Source organism: Papio anubis, chromosome 7, assembly GCF_008728515.1.
Source record: "Papio anubis isolate 15944 chromosome 7, Panubis1.0, whole genome shotgun sequence".
Lineage (NCBI taxonomy): Eukaryota > Metazoa > Chordata > Mammalia > Primates > Cercopithecidae > Papio > Papio anubis.
In genome coordinates this window covers 13212608-13225244 of record NC_044982.1, presented here as the reverse complement: position 1 = coordinate 13225244, position 12637 = coordinate 13212608, and the positions used below count along the sequence as shown (strand labels likewise).

General features: G+C 42.3%; 1 protein-coding gene across 2 annotated transcripts; it reads left to right on the top strand.

Moving 5' to 3' along the window:
- Positions 1–5105: 5105 nt before the first annotated feature.
- LOC101026809 (cytochrome c oxidase subunit 8C, mitochondrial) lies at positions 5106–6278 on the top strand. 2 transcript variants are annotated; one of them, XM_003902198.5, is made up of 2 exons: positions 5106–5349; positions 5955–6278. In XM_003902198.5, the coding sequence occupies exons 1-2, from the start codon at positions 5224–5226 to the stop codon at positions 6045–6047; spliced, it is 219 nt and encodes a 72-aa protein (XP_003902247.1). In that variant the 5' UTR covers positions 5106–5223; the 3' UTR covers positions 6048–6278. The 2 variants fall into 2 exon arrangements, with proteins under 2 accessions (XP_003902247.1, XP_017816982.1); XM_017961493.3 differs by lacking the exon at positions 5106–5349 and adding an exon at positions 5360–5786 and having other exon boundaries at positions 5955–6057.
- The last annotated feature ends 6359 nt before the right edge of the window (positions 6279–12637 follow it).

The window sequence follows — 12637 nt, the reverse complement described above, 5'->3', positions numbered from 1 at the left end:
TCTGTGTGGGGGCTCCAACCTCACTTTTCCCCCTCCGTATTGCCATAGTAGAGATTCTCCATGAGGGCTCTGCCCCTGCAGCAAACTTCTGCCTGGACATCCAAGAGTTTTTATACATCCTCTAAAATTTAGCTGGAGACTCCCAAAGCTTGACTCTTGTCTTCTGTGCACCCACAGGACCAACACCACATGGAAGCTTCCAAGGCTTGGGGCTTGTTCCCTCTGAAGCAATGACCCAAACTCTATCTTGATCCTTTTTAGCCATGGCTGGAGCCAGAGTGGCTAGGATGCAGGGTACCATGTCTTGAGGCTGCACAGAGAAACAGGGTCCTGGGCTCTGCCCATGAAGCCATTTTTCCCTCCTAGGCCTCTGGGCCTGTGATGGGGGGAGCAGCTGTGAGGATCTCTGAAATACCCTGGAGAAATTTTCCTCATTGTCTTGGCTATTAACATTTGGCCTCTCTTTACTTATGCAAATTTTTATTGCCAGTGGCTTGAATTTCTCCCCACAAAATGGGTTTTTCTTTTCTACCACATGGTTAGGCTGCAAATTTTCCAAACTTTTATGCTCTGCTTCTGTTTTAAGCATAAGTTCCAATTTCAGACCATCCATTTGTGAACGCATATGACTGTATGCTTTCAGAAAAAGCTAGGTCAAATCTTGAATGCTTTGCTGCTTGGAAATTTCTTCTGCCAGATACCCTAAGTCATCTCTTTCAAGTTCAAAGTTCCACAGATCTCTAGGGCAGGGGCAAAATGCCACCAGTCTCTTTGCTAAGGCATAGCAAGAGTGGCCTTTGTTCTAGTTCTCAATAAGTTCCTCATCTCCATCTGAGACTAACTCAGCCTGGACTTCATTGTCCATATATCATACTATCAGCATTTTGGTCAAAACCATTCAACAAATCTCTAGGACGTTCCGAACTTTCCCACATCTTCCTGTCTTTTTCTGAGCCCTCCAAACTCTTCCAACCTCTGCCTATTATCCAGTTCCAAAGTGACTTCCACATTTTTAGGTATCTTTATAGCAGTACCCCACTCCTGTTACCAATTTTCTATATTAGTCTGTTTTTACACTGCTATAAAGAACTACCTGAAACTGGATAATTTATAAGGAAAAGAGATTTAATTGATTCATAGTTCCGCGTGGCTTGGGAGGCCTCAGTAAACTTACAATCATGGTGGAAGGCAACGGGGAGCAAGGGGCATGTCTTCCTATATCATCTTCTATTACTGTTGTGCTTACAATCCAAGTGTATTACTGATGTTGCCAGTTGCAGAACCTGAATGTGTTTCCCACTTTTGCAACTCTTCTGCTTTTGTTGCTTATTTATCTGAGTATCTCGATCATTGAGGTTGTGCAATTGTAAAGACAGACGCAAATACGAAGAGAGGCACTTTGTTCCTCAAAAGCCTTTGGCTCTTTTTTTCTCCCCTATTTTTCAGAGACTTTTGTTCTGAAGCCTTTGGTTCTTGAATGAGAATTAAACATGTTTTTCTAGAGAGGAATGAATTCGAGATATTTGGGGCTGAGGTAGTGCAATCTTAATTCATTATATAATTTTCTAGAACTTTAACACCAGTTTATTTAGAGCATGAACATTTATAAAAATCACATTAAAAAAGGGCAAGTGGGCGAGGGTGTCTTTCTCATTCATTGTGTACATACAGCTCAGAAAACCTGATCTCTAGGCTATAGCTCTAATTAAGTCCTTTTATATAACTGCAGAAGGAAGTTCTTGCATTGTGGGTCGCTGAGAATACATTGAATCCCAGCCCACTATACAATTTATTGAAAATTGTAGAGATTTGAGTTAACAGTGCTAGTCTTTTGTGACTTGCAGAAATTAAACTGAGGCATGCTGTTTGTATTGGTAATTTGAGCATCTAAAAGAGCTGTCTCCTGGGGTGGGGGTGGGTGGCAGGGAGCTTAATTGTGTTGTGGCTGAATTTGGAGTTGCCACTGTCAAAAGTGTTTTAAGGCTTTTGTCCCAGAGAAAGACTTAAAATGCTTAAATCTCACTTGAACTGCACTCTATTCTAAACTTCTCAAGATTAGGATTAAATCAGTCAAGCTTGCCTATTATTGAGCTCTTTCTCACTTTACTTCAGAATTTTTGTTGCTTTGTAAAAATTAAAAATGGGGTATTACTCGAAGAAAAAAGGCTTGACTAATATTGTCTTTCTTAAAGCTCTTTTGTTGTTAGCAATAGAAATCCAGCACCACCTAGTTTAAGCCCAAAGCAGGATTTATCATAAAGCATATAAAGAGAGGCCCAGAACTCAAGGAGAGGAAAGTGTCCTAACTTCAGAATAGGGAGAACCAGGGCTTTGAACACAGGTGGGATGTTCCCTCTGGCTCTTATGTCTGGTTCTTTGAGCAGCTTGGCTGCATTATTAACTCACTGTGGAAGGGCTTTCTTGCTAGGTAGAAAAAAAACATGGCTCCCAAGTTACAACATCTATCCCAACCAACAGACTGGGTCCCAACCCTCTCTTTGGTCCAATATTTGAGTCAAGTAGTGTAACAGCTGTGGTCAGGAAACAGAGCAATGTTGCACTAAATCATTTCTTACAGGACTCATGTAACCTAGAGGTGCTCAAATTATTATCTGGGGATATCTAAGGCAAAATTAGAGTTTACCTGGTGTGACTGGGCAGGATAAGCCAAGGGAAGACTGAGAACAAGGAGATGAGGTTAGGGAGGTGGCTAACCATGGTTCATGCAGGTCCTTGATTGGTTAGGGTAAGATTCCAGAGCACAGTTGCCCAGTGGAAATGTAACATGGGCTGGGCATGGTGGTTAACTCCCGTAATCCTAACATTTTGGGAGGCCGAGGCAGGTGGATTGCTTGAGGCCAGGAGTTCAATATCAGCCCAGCCAATATGGTGAGACATGCCCCAGAGTTAGGAGGTGGGGCCTTTGGGAAACAATTAGATCATAACACAGCCCTCATGAATATGATTAGTGCCCTTATAAAAGAGGCCCCAGAGAGCTACCTTGTTGCTTCCATCATATGAAGACACAACCAGAACAAGGAAGTGGGCCCTCACTGGACATGAAATCTACCAGCACATTGATTTTGAATTTCTAGCATCCAGAACTGTAAGAAATACATTTCTGTCCTTTATAAGTCACCCAGTCTGTTGTATTCTAACAGCCTGAACAGATTGAGAAAGTAACAGAAAGGAACAAAAGTAACTGAACTGCTTCTTAATATTCATAAGCATGAAAGGACAACCAAGGATCATAAGATATTTGAATAAAACTAGCAGGTTCAAAATGAATAAAAAAAAATGTACCCTAGAAGAAACACAGATAGTTCATGGAATAGAGATAACTTTTTAAAAGTTCAGATTAATATTGTGAAAGAAATCTAAAGTGATAGCATCTATAAAATACTAACAGGTGACTGTAAAAGCAAAAAATAGTATGTTTTAAAACTATAATTCTAAAATAAAAAAGCATGGGCTAGAAGAAAAAGTCAAGGAAATCTTGCAAAATGTAGAACAAGGGACAAAACGTTGATGAGTGAGAAAAAGGATGAAAGACAGAGGTGACCCGCTAAGAAGTGCCAATGTCCATCAATAAGAATTTTAGGTTGAGAACACAGAAAACAGAGAGAAGCAAATAAACAGGAATAGTGCTCCCAGAGTCAAAGAACCATGACTTCAGATAGAAAGGTCTTACCACTGCTAATCCATATGAATGGAAAAATACCCATATCTAACAGTATCCTGGAGGAACTTCACAATTCCAAGGACAAAAAGGAATGCTTAAAAGATTCCCAAAAGGAAAAAGAGGGCACTCCAAGGAATGACAACTATATTGGCATTTTATTTCTTATCAGCTCACTAGGTGCTGGAAAAGAAAGGAACAATGCCTTTTGAAAATCTCTGAAGGACAATGATTTTGAGCCCAGAGTTCTACAACCATTCAAATTAGCATTTAAATGGACATCAAAATATATATATTTTGATTTCCAAGGACTGAGGAACTTTATCACCTACAAACCCTTCCTGAAAGAACTGCTTAAGGATGTACTACAGCAAAATGAAAAGAAATCTAAGGAAGAGGAAGATACCAGCTGCAGAAACACAGCAATTCAAAGAAACCCTAGAGTGTTACTTGCGCAATAGGCCCCCGAAAGGAATAATGTGAAGACACAGAATCGTTGTAGTGGATAAAGTTTTATTACAGTACTAAATTTAAAAATCACAGTATATTTACTTTTCCCTCAAGAGAGTCTGGGCACAGTGCATCATGCCTGTAATCCCAGTACTTTGGGAGGCTGAGACAAGAGCATAGCTTGAGCCCAGGAGTTTGACATCAGCCTGGGTGACACAGTGAGACCCGTCTCTACCAAAGAATAAGAAAATTAGCCTTAGTGACAGATAATTACATCACCTTTTCTACTGGGTCCAAACACTCATTTGACCCTGCCATGAATATTTTTTATATCATCAGCAGACTGCAGAAATTTGTTCTTGGTTTTCAGTGTTAAGAATTAACCTACAGACAATTTATGGAAGATTTAATTTGCATTAGAGAACAGTGTGCTAAAAACTCTGCCAATGCCAGGGCATTTTAAGAGGTATATAAAGTATAGGTAGAGAGGAAGACAAAGGGAAGGAGTAGGGGTGCCAAGTCCCTCAGCTTACCCAGCAGAAAAGAGATACTTAGTGTGAGGTGGGGTTGGGACCCAGGGGAGGGTGGCAGGTGAGTTTAGGAGAGGATAGGACACGTGGGTGGAAAGTGAGGTGAATGAGGGCTGGGAGGTTGCAGGGGGCGCTGAGTGGAAAAGGCGGGGCAGAGCAGGGTGTGCTGAACGGAGAGAGTAGAGCAGAGCAGGGTTTGCAGGGTGGAAGGGGCGGTGCAGAGCAAGTGGTGCTGAGCAGAAGGGGTGGGGCAGAGCAGGGGGTGCTGGGCAGAAAAAGTGGGGTAGAACAGGGGGTGCTGAGCAGAAGAGGTGTGGCAGAGCACAGAGTGCTGACTGGAAAAAGCAGTGCAGCACAAAGAGTGGTGAGCGGAAGAGGTGGGGCAGAGCAGGGGGTGCTGGGCGGAAGGGGCGGGGTAGGGGCGGGGTAGGGGCGAAGGCAGAGCGCCCCCTCGTGGCTGGGGCGCCTGCGCAAACCAGCTGCCTCACGCTCACTGGAACTCGCGCTACTTGGCAGCACCTGACTTGTGCTGTCTTCGCCTGACTTTGTCTTACCTGAAGCGACATGCCTCTCCTGCGTGGGCGCTGTCCTGTCCGCCGCCACTACCGCGACGTGGCCCTGCTTGGCCTGCAGCCGGCTCCCCGCTTCGCCCACTCTGAGCCCGCGCGCCAGCGGCCCCTTTCTGCCGCCGTGAGTTGAGACCCAGCCATCATGGCGGCGCGGACAGGGCGGGCGGGAAGCGCGTGGCCCAGGCAGGGCGCCCCGACGGGTGGGAAGAAGGGAGGACAGGGCTTGCGGGCCTCGCGTGGGAGGCTCCTGTGGCTTGGCCGCCGTTGGGGGAGGTTCCTGGGAGAGGGTCGCAGGGAGGATGCTGTCGTCAGGCGCAGGGGCGGAAAGCCCGGGACCCTGAGGGCCGCGCGGGGATTGGGCCTCCTTGGTTGTTACCCTTTACCGGCACCTGGCTCGGGGGCGGGGCTATGGTTTCGCGGAGGAACGGTTTACCATCCTCGGACGTCCTCGGCACTGCCAAGATTTAACCTTTTCGATAAAATGGTGGAAATCCTGGGCCGCATCGAAATTCCACAGTGCGAAGGTTGGAACCGGAGAACCGTTGAAAAAAAAATCAGGTGATCCATGAATCGATTTTCAGCATTTTAGATTTCAGCATTTTAGATTTCCTGTTTCTAGGACAACGGTCTAGTTGATCAAAATGTTTTTTAAAGTACTTTTTGTTAGGCGGCAAGTCACTGGTCCAGGAAGCCATACTCAGCAGCGCATTTCATCTTCTCTTCCAGGAAATGGCTGTTGGACTTGTGGTGTTTTTTACGACCTTCTTAACACCAGCTGCGTACGTGCTAGGCAACCTGAAGCAGTTCAGAAATAATTAGATGGAAGAAGATGTTGAACAGCTGTTAACGTCCAAAAAACTTTCAGAAAAAGCTGTGTTTTTGTTAACGAGAGCAAGATTACCTAGTTGAGTGATGCAACCATTGTGGTATTCACTTTCCTCTTGTTTATGATGAATATTTTGCACTTTTTTAGTACTGTGCATTATATAGATGTATAGTGAAAAATGTTCTGCTTAAGTGTTAAATAAAACATTTATTTGTGCTTGGTAATATGTGTGCATATTATTTTCTAAACATCGTGAAAGCTGATGAAAATTTACTGAGAACTGCTGTGAAAGGTCAGACTTAGTGACTCAAAGAGTGACATTAAGCGTTACTGTATGGGAGTGAATGTATCTAGTGACATCACCTTTAAAAGATTAGATGTGGAGCTGCGAGGTAAGATAAGTTTAGCTAAATGGTTTTTATGTTCTGTTAGTACTGCCATGCCATACTTCACAATTTGCTGTAAGAAGTACAACCATTTCTTATCTTTGCCTCTTTAAATGACTACACTTCAGAAGGTGAAGAGTCGGTACATCTCCTATTTTATGTTCTCTTAGTCTTCTGTGAGGTTTGAAGAATCATACACATCTTTGAACTGTCTTAGCTGTTGATTATGCTGTTATCATGGGCAACATAGTTCAACTCTGAGCCTTGGTTTTCTTATCTCTGTAATGGGGACTTAAAATTGCTGTCTTGAAGGGATGTTGTGGGAATAAAACATTGAAGAAAAAGATAAAGTACCTCTCAACATAGTACCTGAAACAATAGTCAATAAATAGAAGTTATTGTTTGAGGATATACAAGGTTGCTAATATTCATTCATTCAACAAATACTGAATTCCTGTGATGTGCCAGTTATTGTGTGAGGTCAGTATACCCCAAATAGACTCCTTCCTTGTTTAGCTTACAGGTCTTAGAGGGCTAATGTTTTGTTACTTTAGTATTTTTACATCTCTATCTCAAAATTTATATTGATGTATTAGTCGATGTTCTCCATAGAAACAGAAAAAATAGGATGTGTATATATACACATTTATATATGGAGAGAGAGAGATTGGTTTATTTTAAGGAATTGGCTCATGGTTGTGGAAGCTGGCAGGTCAGAAATCTGCAGGACAGGCTGGTAGGCAGGAAGACACAGGAAGGAGTTGGAGTCCCAGTCTGAGGACAGTCTTCCGTCAGAATTCCCTTTTTGCTAAAGCCAGTCTTTAAAGCCTCTGACTGATTGGATGAGGTCCACCTACACTTTGAAGTATTACCTTCTTTACTCAAGGCCTACAGATTTAAATGTTAATCTCTTACAATCTTCACAGAAACACCTAAATAGTATTTGACCAGATACCTGGGAGCTGTGGCCTAGCCAAATTGACGCAAAATTAACCATCACAATTGGATAAAATAATTTTTCAGAGTGAGAGCATGAAAAAGGTTGGTGATACCCCTGAAATGTAAAGGTGTGAGCACAGTGGCTAATCAAAATCTTAGCAGTTTCTTAAGATCTACCTTTGCTGTTCACTGGTTGCAAACCTGCTCCTAGGCCCTTTACGTGAACTCCCATTGGGACACAGGCTCAATCTTCTGATTTCTTGTATTCAGTGAGACCTTGCTTTTGCTGCCAATTTTGAACTTACTTTTTCCTTCTCAAACTCTGGTGGCTTTGTATTTCGACTTCTGATGCCTGCCTTCATGTGCTCCAAATTATGGCAAAAGACAGCTTTACCCTCCTAGCTGGGGAAGAATATTGAGCTATAGGAATCTTTTCCATAGAACTTTAGCACTTAGTGTTCCGAACTGTTTGACACTCAAGTTACTGAGTACTCTTATACAATAATACTGTATGTTGGAAAATGGTAACTTATTTTGATGAATGAACTCTGTTGCCCTGTCTCGTTAATTTTACACTCATAAAGGTGTCACATTCAAGGTACAGTTTGTTCTTGTTTGGAGTAGTTTTGTTCTATAAAGGCACTGTGAACACTGTATTAATGAATACTGAACTAGGGGAAATTCAGAGTTAAGTTCCTGTGGGCCTCTGGTCATAACATTTTTGTCAGCCTCTCAGTCTAACTTATTTTATGTATGTTTCTTTTTAAAAACACCTTATTTAATATACAGATGCTCTTGGACTTAACAATGGGGTTACCTCCTTATAAACCCATTGTAAATTGAAAGTCCTGTAAATTGAAAATGCATTTAATCTACCTAACCTGAATATCATAGCTTAGCCTACCCTACCTTAAATGTGCTCAGAACACTTATAAATCAAGTGCTGTTTTAAATGGAACCTATTTATAGTTTATGCACACATGCATAAACACAGACATACAATATGATACTTTGGTAGGTTCAAGAGTTGGGGGAGTCACATCTCTAATGTTATGTGTGATGTCAGCCTTCAATCAGCTGAGCTTCCTTATTCTACGGTTCCCACCACACCTTGACTTGACATCACTGAGATTTCTACTTCTTTCTTCTCCATAGGACCCTGCTATTTTTCCTTTTACTTATTGAACCTTATCTTTTTGTAGTATGTGAACTATTTTATTTTTATTTTTATTTTTTGAGATAGTGTCTCACTGTATCGCCCAGGCTGGAGTGCAGTGGCACAATCATAGCTCACTGAAGCCTCAAACTCCTGGGCTCAAGTGATTTTCCCACCTTGGCTTCCCAAAGCTTTGGACTACAGGCATGAGCCACTGTGCCCAGCATATTCAACACTTTTTAACTCTGTTTGAAATCACCTTTGCCATAGTATCACACACTGTGGTTTGGCTGCTTCTTATTTCCCTGCTATGAATTTGATAGTTCTTTCTTAGTCTTAGCCTTTCTTTTCTGTTGTAAAATGTATTCTTTCTTTATATTCTCATTTGTGTGAATAACTTCAGTTACCATATACTTGTTTACCCTCATATCAATCACCCTGTCCCATATCTTTCTCCTGAAATCCAGTTAATTATGTGTATTTGCTTAACATTTCCTCTTGGATATTGTATAGACACTTCGGATTTAAAAATCCAAACCTGAAACTTTTCTCTCCTCAAACCTGCTCTCCTTCCTGTGCATTGAGTGATTCATTCAATATTTGATCATGTTTGGGCACTTACTGTACACCACTGTACACTGTGCTAGGAACTGGATATATACTGAGGAACCAAAAAGACAAAGTCAGTGCCCTAACTTGCTCTAGAAGAGGAGATAGACAAACATGTAGCCTTAAATACGTAATCATAAATAGGGTATGGAAAATAACCATGGGTCCTAACTTAAATTGGGGGAGGAGAGAGTCACAGAAGTTATGTTTGCTAACATGATATTTAAGTTAACCTGAAAGATAAATAGATGACGAGTGGGGGGAAAAACCGAAAATTTTAGGGAGAAAGAACATCATATATGACACCCTGAGGAGGCCAATATCTATAACATTTTGTAGAATTGAAGAAAGCAGTGTTTAAGGGTTTTGAGTGAGAAGGAAAGTGATACGAGAAGATGATGATGGGCAGGTGAGAGCCAAATCCTTACAGGCTGTGTTTTATGGACATTTAAGGTTTTATTATAACTACAAGTTGAGTACCTCTAATTTGAAAATCTGAAATCCAAAATGCTCCAAGATCTGTTAATGAGTGCTAACACGATGCTCAAAGGAAATGCTCATTGGAGCATTTCTGATTTTGGAATTTTAGCTTGGGGATGCTCAAGTGGTAAGTATAATGCACATATTTCAAAATCCAACAAAATTCAAAATCTGAAACACTTCTGGTCCCAAGCATTTTTTTCTTTTTTTGAGACAGGATCTTATTCTGTCACCCAGGCTGGAATGTAGTGGTGCTATCATGGCTTACTGCACCCTTGACATCCTGTTCTCAAGTGATCCTCTCACCTTAGTCCCTTGAATAGCTGGAACTACAGGCATGTGCCACCATGATCAACAAATTAAAAAACTTTTTTTTTTTTTTGGGATGGAGTCTTGCTATGTTGCCCAGACTGGTGTTGATCTCCTGGGCTCAAGTAATCCTCCTGCCTTGATCTCCCAAAGTGCTGGGATTACAGGCATGAGCTACTGCACCCAGCCCTAAGCATTTTGAATAAGAGATATTCAATCTATACAGGAAAAGGGTTTTCAGCAGGAAAGGGTTAGGATCTGGTTTTGGTAAGACAACCCAAGTACTTTATGAAAGTAAATACAATGAGAATTAGATCATGTTTGGCTTGAATCTCAAAAGTAAGCTAGTATGGTCATTTCAGCCACCAGAGATAGACAGGGAAGCCATCTTTGTCTCTACTGTAGCTCTAATTTTACAGTCTTTTTTTTTTTTTTTGATGGAGTTTCGTTCTTGTCACCCAGGCTGGAGTGCAATGACGTGATCTCGACTCACTGCAACCTCCTTCTCCTGGGTTCCAGCAATTCTCCTGCCTCAGCCTCCTGAGTAGCTGGGATTACAGGTGCCTGCCACCATACCTGGCTAGTTTTTTTTTTTTACCCCCGAGATGGAGCCCAGGCTGGAGTGCAGTGGCACATAATCAGCTCACTCACGGCAACCTCCGTCTTCTGATGTCAAGCGGACTCTCCTGCCTCAGCCTCCCAAGTAGCTGGGATTATAGGTGCCTGCCACCACACCCAGCTAGTTTTTGTATTTTTAATAGAGACGGGGTTTCACCATGTTGGCCAGGCTGGTCTCAAACTCTTGACCTCGTGATCGGCCCGCCTTGGCCTCCCAAACTGCTGGGATTACAGGCGTGAGCCACCACACCCAGTCAGTTTTTTGTATTTTTAGTAGAGATGGGGTTTCACCATGTTGGCCAGGGTGGTCTTGAACTCCTGACCTCAAGTGATCCACCCGCCTTGGCCTCCCAAAATACTGGGATTACAGGTGTGAGCCACGGTGCCTGGTCTAATTTTACAGTCTTAATAATTTTACATTTTGAACTTCTCTTACATTGACCACCTCTTTCCATCCAGGTTCAGCTTCATCTCTTAACAACTCTTAACTGTCTTGCTAACTATGCTCTTGTTATAGTCAACTACTCATATTTTCATACCCCTATCCTATCAGTGCACCAGTTTTTCAGATTGCCTCCAGCCTTTACATAGGTAGCTAATGTCTCTAAAACGCTTTTCTCCTCCAATTTCTACTTTGGCTTGGATAATTTTTACTCCTATTGCTCTCTCAACTCTCAGATTAAATGTGTCTGTTGGATAACCTGTCCATCTCCTGATCTAGGCTCACTGCAACCTCTGCCTCCCAGGTTCAAGCTATTCTCCTGCCTCAGCCTCCCAAGTAGCTGGGATTACATGCACCTGCCACCACGCCTGGCTAATTTTTGTATTTTTAGTAGAGACAGAGTTTCGTTGGCCAGGCTGGTCTCAAACTCCTGACCTCAGGTGATCCACCTGCCTTGGCCTCCCAAAGTGCTAGAATTATAGGTGTGAGCCACTGTCCCCAGCCACTTCTATTTCATTCTTGTAGGTTGCAGCCCTTTGAGGTCTTAACCCAAATTGACATGGGTTCACCCATTCACCTGATTCCTCTCCCAACCCAGATCGCTTTAGACTCTGGGCTGCAATCTCTGTTTACTTACCCACAAGAGACTGTCAAAAGCACTTTTTAGTCACTTCTTCCAGAATTGCCGAATGCAGGGCTGTCTTGGTCTCTGTATTTCACCAATGCCTGGCCTGGTAAGTCTTCAGTGTTTTGCAGTTCTTCAGTACCTTCAAGGAGATGTTTGTGTATTTTGTTCTACTTGTCTAGTTGATCAGCAGAAATAACTGGCTTTACTGACCCATTCTGCCAACCAGAAGTGCAAACCCACTATATGATCTGATTTTTCAGGTTTTGAAATATTTAATTTTTTTGCCACATCTGGCCTAGTAATCTGTTTTTAAAGCTATGGTTAAAGCAAATGAATAGCTTTCTTTATATAAGGTGAATGGAGAATTTGAAATAATCTTAAGTTCTGGTTAAAAAATGTTTTCTCTGACTTTTATTTTAGGTTTGGGGGTACATATGCAGATTCGTTAACATGGGTAAATTGTATGTCATGAGGTTTGGCTGTACAGATTATTTTGTCACCCAGGTAATAAGCATAGTACTCAACAGGAAGTTTTTCGATTCTCACCCTCCTCCCACCCTTCAAACTGAAGTAGGCCCCAATGTGTCTTGTTCCTTTGTTTCTGTGTGTACCCAGTGTTTCGCTCTGACTTAGAGAACATGTGATATTTGGTTTTCTCCTCCTGCATTAATTCACTTAGGACCTGTGTTAATTCACATAGGATAGTGGCCTCCAGCTCTATCCATGTTGGTGCAAAGGACATGATCTCCTTTGTTTTCATGGCTGCATAGTATTCCATGGTGTATATGTACCACATTTTCTTTATCCAGTCCACCACTGGTGGGCATTGTGATGGTCAATAATGGGTGTCAAGGTTATTGGATTGAAGGATGCAAAGTATTGGTCCTGGGTGTGTCTGTGAGGGTGTTGCCAAAGGAGATTAACATTTCAGTCAGTGGGCTGGGAAAGACAGACCCACCCTCAATCTGGTTGGGCACCATCTAATCAGCTGCCAGTGTGGCCAGAACATAAAGCAG

Excerpts from the sequence above, each read along its gene's own strand:
- LOC101026809 (XM_017961493.3), top strand. The coding sequence starts at position 5,371 with ATGGCGGCGCGGACAGGGCGGGCGGGAAGCGCGTGGCCCAGGCAGGGC. Across the intron at positions 5,787-5,954 it reads ACCGTTGAAAAAAAAATCAG|GAAATGGCTGTTGGACTTGT; the intron begins GTGATCCATGAA and ends CTTCTCTTCCAG.